Source organism: Vipera ursinii (genome assembly GCF_947247035.1).
Source record: "Vipera ursinii genome assembly, chromosome: 7".
NCBI lineage: Eukaryota > Metazoa > Chordata > Lepidosauria > Squamata > Viperidae > Vipera > Vipera ursinii.
The window spans coordinates 13,284,143-13,291,467 of record NC_139521.1 but is presented as its reverse complement, the minus strand read 5'-3'; the positions used below and the strand labels follow the sequence as shown (position 1 = coordinate 13,291,467).

At 44.3% G+C, this 7,325-nt stretch overlaps 1 protein-coding gene across 1 annotated transcript; it reads left to right on the top strand.

Annotated features, from left to right (window-relative positions):
* Positions 1–872: 872 nt before the first annotated feature.
* SFRP2 (secreted frizzled related protein 2) lies at positions 873–7,117 on the top strand. Its single transcript, XM_083366900.1, has 3 exons — positions 873–1,495; positions 4,048–4,128; positions 6,645–7,117. Exons 1-3 carry the CDS (start codon positions 997–999, stop codon positions 6,947–6,949), a joined length of 885 nt encoding a protein of 294 aa, XP_083223026.1. The 5' UTR covers positions 873–996; the 3' UTR covers positions 6,950–7,117.
* Positions 7,118–7,325: the final 208 nt, after the last annotated feature.

Here is a 7,325-nt window from a genome sequence, read left to right as displayed (position 1 = left end):
GAAGACAGAGGGGGAGAGAAGTAAGGAAGGGAGAGAAGAGGGGACGGAGGGAGAGACAGGGGAGGGGAGAGAGAGGGAGAGAGAAGGAAAGAGAGAAAGGAAGAGAAGAAGAGAGACATACAGAGGGAGGGAAGAGGGGGAGAGAAGTAAGGAGGGAGGGAAGAGGGGAGGGAGGGAGAGACAGGGGGAGGAGGTAGAGAGAGAGAGGAGGTAGAGCGAGCGGGAGGAAGGGAGAGGGATGGGGAGGGGAGAGAGAAGGAAAGAGAAAGGAAGGGAAGAAGAGGGACATACAGAGGGAGGGAAGACAGAGGGGGAGAGAAGTAAGGAGGGAGGGAAGAGGGGAGGGAGGGAGCGGGAGAGAGAGGAGGGAGGGAGGGAGAGACAGAGGGGCAGAAGGAGAGAGAGAGAGGGAAGGAGGGAGGGAGGAAGAGAGAGATTGCCGAGCGCTGCGGCGACGGTGTGCTTGTAGCCTCCCTTGACTTGCAAGCCCGCGCTTTTCTCTTCCCGAGGGGCTCCAAGGACCGCCAGCCGTAGCGAAAGAAGCAACGTTTCTGTTTCTCCCCCGGCGGCGCTTCCCTTTTTGGCAGCCAGGCAAGGAAGTTTTGTGACGGAGAACACAACCCGGAGTGTCGCCCGCCCTCACAGTCCGGCGACGCAACCCGGCGCAGCGCCGTCCGGGCTCCTTCTGAGGCAGCGGCTTCGGGGGACGCGCGCCTTGAGAAGGTCCCTCCGCCCAGGGCTCCTCCCCCCACCCCCCCGGATAGCGACGACCAATCCACGCCGCCTTTCCCTCCGATAGCCCCGCCTCTTTGCCCTTCCCGATTTGCATAAAGGATGCCCGCCGGAGCTCCGGCGGGGAAGAGTGGCGCGCGTGGCCGGCCGGCCGGCGGGTGGAGGAGAAGCTCTGCGCCGCCCGTCGCTCCCTCCGCCTCTCCCGGCAACTTCGGGGGGTTCCCGCGCGCTTCCCCTCCGCCGCCGCCGCCGCCCCTCGGCACGATGGGCCCCGGCGAGCTTCTCCCGCGCCTGCTTTGCCTCTCGGCGGCTTGCCTCGGCCCGGCCGGCGGGCTCTTCCTCTTCGGGGAGCCGGAGTTTTCCTACAAGCGGTCCAACTGCAAGCCCATCCCGGCCTCGCTGCAGCTGTGCCGCGGGATCGAGTACCCCGATATGCGGCTGCCCAACCTGCTGGGCCACGAGACGGTGCAGGAGGTGCTGGAGCAGGCGGGCGCCTGGATCCCGCTGGTGCAGAAGCAGTGCCACCCGGACACGCGCAAGTTCCTCTGCTCCCTCTTCGCGCCCGTCTGCATCGTCGACCTGGACGAAACGATTGAGCCCTGCCACTCGCTTTGCGAGCAGGTGAAGAACAGCTGCGCCCCGGTCATGTCCGCCTTCGGCTTCCCTTGGCCCGACATGCTGGACTGCAGCCGATTCCCTCAGGACAACGACCTGTGCATCCCCCTGGCTAGCAGCGACCACGTCCTCCCCACCCCTAGAGAAGGTAAGAGCAGCTGGGCGGGCTTAGCGACGGGGCCCGTCGCGCCAGCCTCTCTTGGAAGTCGATCCGAAAAGACTCGCTGCTGAGGAAGACCAGATGACAGCTTTAGACTCTACTTTTCTCATAAATCTTCAGAGCGTCAAAGTAGAATTCATGTGTGTGTGTGTGTGTAAAAGGGAACACTTAAACAACACAATGTACTGTATTTAATAGTAGGATGTCTTATCTTGTGTTCCCTTTATTTTTTGAGCAGTATACATATATATATATGTATGCATGCAGTGCTTTTTTTGTAAAAGAAAAAGGTGCCGGAACTCACACATGTCATACAACCAGCCTTGCCTACCCTACAAGGTTCCATCCAAAAAAGGTGCCTGAACTCTGTTCTGGGCGTTCTATGACAAAAAAAGCCCTGTATGTATGTATGTAGGCCACCTAATGAGGAGGAAGGACTCACTGGAGAACAGTCTAATGCTGGGAAAGATTGAGGGCAATAGAAGAAGGGGAGAATGAGGTGGCTGGATGGAGTCACTGAAGCAGTAGGCGTGAGCTTAAATGGACTCCAGAAGATGGTAGAGGACAGGAAAGCCTGGAGGAACATTGTCCATAGGGTCGCGATGGGTGGGACACGACTTCGCAACTAACAACAACAACAATGTGTGTATGTGTGTATGTGTGTGTATGTGTGTGTGTGTGTGTGTGTATACACACACACACACACACACACACACACACACACACACACATATATATATATATATATATATATATATATATGAAGCTCATCTGCGTTCAGCAGCTTTCTTTTGAAGTAAAGGGGTTTTGGGGGCATATTTCGAGGCAGTGATTTTGGGCACATTTACTTGGGTAGAAATCATTCAAGGATATATCCTTCCAGCACACCAGGAATAGGATTGCAGTCTTAGGCTGCCCCCTTAAGCATTTCAGTGGAATGTATATAGGAAGAACAAGTTTGCTTAAGAATACTTGTTTGTAATGTCTTTTAAAAGGATAAAGTATCAACTTTCTATATGTCATGTTTTCCCTCCCCCCGTCACAGGTATAAATTTGGAGAAATAAAACGAACTTTACAGCATATAACGTAAATTCATTCCTAAGAACTTTAGAACATTGCATCTCAAGTTTTTCATACAGCAAAAAAGTACCGCAGCACACCAAAAAATGATTTGCAAGACACCTTTAATGATAGAAACCAAACAATTTTAGATTTTGCTTTCCCAGCTTTGGAAAGTTCAGTGCAGAACTCTTTATCAGAACGAAGCTAGGTTGGATTCAGGAAGGTCTCCTGTAGTTTTAGATATGGGTGTTTAAAATTGTCCTATCCACCTCCGCTCCTAAACTTGTTCTTAAGCAAATGTATTCAAAGTAATCCCCTAGGTCCTAGGACTGCAACTATAGAACTTAAGAATTTTAAGCTGTGGAAGGTTAAACTGGGGAATCCCAAATAAACATTCTTAAGAACAAGTTTAGGATAGGACAGGATTAGGATCCTGATAAGAGTTTATTTAAAACTAAGCATGTACTATATAGGATGATAGCTTCAGACAACCCTATTACACAGATCTAGGATTAAATCCCAGTGAAGGGGTAGAACTCGGTTTTGAGCTTCTACTTCTGAAGTTGCACTATGACTTGGAAGACTGCTTGTACTTTTAACCATTTCGGCTTATTGACTATTGTAATTATGGAACTGTTATTCTGTAACTGTTTTCCTAGGAAAATGATAACATTAATCAGTAGAGTAAGTTATTTCCACGTCCACTGGCCAGTGAACTTTTCTGCAGGTATTTTTTTTAAAGGGGGGGGGAAATAAAAGGTAACATAAATGGGATTAAAAACACACACAAACAGGAAATTCTGAGGAGAAAAAAAACATTAAAGAGAGAAAGAAGAGGAAGAACCTGACAAAATATTGATTACAGAAGCAATACATTCACATTACTGATTTCTCATTGTTAAAAGTAAGAGCTTTCAGCTAGTATCCGCGTAGAGTTCGAAAATGTGGCTTTAATTAACTTGGGGATGGGGAAGATGACATTCTCCAAAGTGTTTTTTGTTTTTTAAAAAAATAATGGACTTGGAGAAGGGCAATTTCCTGAGAAAGACTCTTGTTCTTTCCTGAAGTCTTCCCTTGCACTTCCACCAGGAGATTAATTTTGTTCTCTCTGGAGGTCCTAGTGTGTAGGGGAGTTAGGAAGAGACTTTAATCCCACTCAGAATCCATGTGTACCCCTGGTTCAATGTTCCACTCAGCGTTTCCGTTGAACTTGTGACGATATCTATTTAGTAGGACTATCTATTTTTTCTTCAGTTGTTTTTAAATGGCCAGTGGGATTGATTAGGTATCTCAGGCTCCAGATGCTGTGAAAAAAAAAAAACAGTCCTTCAGGCTCTCATGAAATAGAGCTAAGAATAAGAAAGCCTGTCGTTGCCATAATTACATATTAAAAGTGTGTCCTTTCTCCCCAAATGGCCCCCCACTAATTTCTTTTGAAAGTCCTCTAAAGGCTCTTTTTAAAACTTACCTCTTGCAGTGCCAAAAGTTTGTGATGCCTGCAAAAACAAGAATGAAGATGACAATGAAATTGTAGAAAACCTTTGCAAAAATGACTTTGGTAAGTATGAGGGAGTTACTCTGATTGAAAACTGGGGGTTTTGTTCTCTGATTGCAATAATAGTCAGTCTTGTAAGAAAGGAAGTTGTGGTCAGTTTTAAATGACAGATGCATTTAAGCTTTCATTTCAGCAGTGGATCCTAATTCACCTAATCATGGGATTATGATTAGGTTTCTATTTAGTCTATCAGACCAGGAAGTTGTTTAGAACTGCTCTTTGTAATAAACATGTCGTGGTCTCTGGCCTTTCTATGGTTGTTCTCTTTTCTATACAACATTGTCCACTGGGGCCTCAAATCCTTCTTAGGTAGAAAGAAATGGGACTCTAAAGCTTTCTTAGCTGGAAGTCCAAACTAATCTTGGATTATGCTTGAATTGGGGGGGGAATCCTGTATTTTTCCCCCTCTTTCATGGCTATTGGTTGTCCCATAGCTGATAACAGAAACTGGTTTAGTTCTCAGTAGTTTTCTAATTCCAGTACCTCTGTGTATATAAACCAACTGATTTTCACATTTGGTCACCTTAGGTAGTAATGGAATCCAGGAATTAGCTAGTTGTATGTATGTATGTGTATGTGTATGTGTATATGTATATACACACATACATACACACATACATATATATATATATGTGTGTATATATATATATATATATATATATATATATATATATGTGTGTGTGTGTGTGTGTGTGTGTGTGTGTGTGTGTATATATATATCCCTCTGAAACTGCAATATCACTGCTCCTTGGTGGAGCAGTGGGCTAATGCCTCCTTAAGTAACACCAGCTGCCTGCAATTAGTGCAGGTTCGCATCCCACCAGGCTCAAGGTTGACTCAGCCTTCCATCCTTCCGAGGTAGGTAAAATGAGGACCCAGATTGTTGGGGGCAATTAAGCTGATTTTGTAATAATGCCGCTTGGGGTGTGTGTGAAAGCCCTAATAAGCAGGCATATACATAGGATGAAGGCTACTGCTAAGCTTGTAAGCCGCCCTGAGTCTTCGGAGAAGGGCGGGATATAAATGGAATTAAAAAATAAAAATAAAAATTTCAGGGTTGCAGAAATATAAGTAATATGAACGTGACAGCGTTGAATTTTGTGATTTGTCGCTGATGTGAAATGGAGCCCATAGTAATACTAGAGGCCTTGGTTTCATTCTGTTCCCCTTCTGCCCACCTGCAGAGGAAGGAGACCAAGAAGAGAGGCCTCAGCTTCTTTCCTGCTATGAATTTGAAAACAGGTTTTATCCTTTTCAGTCCCCATTTCTTATGCAGTAGGCTTCCTGGGAAGAGTAAAATAGAAATTGCCCCTGACTTTTCCAGAATGCAAGACTACCACAATGAGCCCTGAGTCTTCGGAGAAGGGCGGGATATAAATGGAATTAAAATAAAATAAATAAATAAATATGAGAGGAAAACCGAGACACTCTTCGATAGTCTTCGCTTCAGATTTTAAGCTGAAGTATAACAATTGCAAATGTACACCGTTGTTAGATTAATTTACAACAAGCCCCCAACAGCTTGTTGGGGCAAACTTTTTACATTCCATATTGGTAGAAAACTGGCATCTTTTCTTCAAAAGAGATGGATCTTGTCTTTTGAAAATCTGAAATGCCAGGAATTAATGAGTATTGGCTGTGAAGGAAGCAGAAAATTGCTTTACAGAAGTAAGACAAATAATATTATCAATTCTGGATGAGAATATTTGGAAAATCCTCCTGAATAAGACAGGTAAAATGTGATAAACTAACAGGCATAAATTATAAATACATATAATTTTATTACATTCTAACTGCAATAGTTATTTTATTACAGTGTGATCACAAATTTATAGGGATTAATGCCCTTATCGTTAAAGAATAGCATAGACAGTGAGTTATTATTCATTAACTAGTATTAAGTTTTCATCTGACATATCCACCAACAGATATTTGGTTTTTCTTAGTAAGCATGATACTATTTTCCTCTCTTTTCAATTATTGCACCAGATCTAATTTATCTATAAACCCCAATTCTTTTTGCTCGTTCTTTCAAACGCAGTAGATAAAATATACTGATTAACCAATAAGTTTTATAAATTAAGCCAAACTATTTTTCAGGAGAAATGGGGATTGCTTTTTCTATGGAAGGATGGCTGTTTCCCCTTCCCCCTTTCAGCTTTGTGAGGAGCCCTGTGCCACTCTTAAAACCTTTAACATACAAAAACAACCAACAAAAACTAGAGGAAGAGGCTCATTTAGCAAAGGCATTATTTTTTTTTCTTTGAAAGTGAAAGAAATACACCCCAAGATTGATTCGGACTGAAATTACTTTCATGCCCTTGATGCTTTTAGAAATGGAGCCACCTGCTGACCATTTTGTCAGAAACTGACAGTTTAATTAACAAGGGAAGACCTGCCTTACTGGATTCTCTTTATGTGCCAGAACGAGAGGGGGGGGGGGAAACCTCTCCTTCTCTCTCTTCCTTTCTTTTACCCCTCTCCCCCACCCCTGGTCTGCTCCCCTCTATCTCTATTAGCTCTGAAGATAAAAGTGAAGGAGATTGCCTACATCAACGGCGACACCAAGATTACTCCGGAGACAAAGAGCAAAACCATCTACAAGCTGAATGGGGTGACGGACAGGGACCTAAAGAAGACGGTGCTTTGGCTCAAAGGCGGCCTCCAGTGTACCTGTGATGAGATGAACGATATCAATGCACCATATTTAGTCATGGGACAGAGATTGGCTGGGGAGTTGGTGATCACCTCCGTCAAGCGATGGCAGAAAGGCCAGAGGGCCTTTAAGAGGTTTTCACGCAGCATTCGCAAGCTGCAGTGCTAATTGTTGGCATTTCTGGTCACATTTAGCCGCCATGCCTTAAGTTCTTTTCCATCTTCTTTCTGAAGCCATAAATGCCCTGCAGCATGAAGGAATCACTTCTTTTAAGGAGAAAAGAGACTCCCCCTTCTAATTGTGTAGATTTAATAAACTATAGTTGCCCAAAACATATTTTTTCTTCTGTATAATTATTTCCAAACTGTGTCATTTAGAGTTGTTACAAAATGTAATTTGATCTTTTAATTATTCATGCTCACTTCTAATCACACATTCTGTCTGGCTAACCTTTCTGCATTGGTTATGTGTCCATTTGGGCACTGGAATCAACTTGCTAAGTTTGGTTTTGTTCAAGTAAAAACAAATTTGGGAATCTCAAATG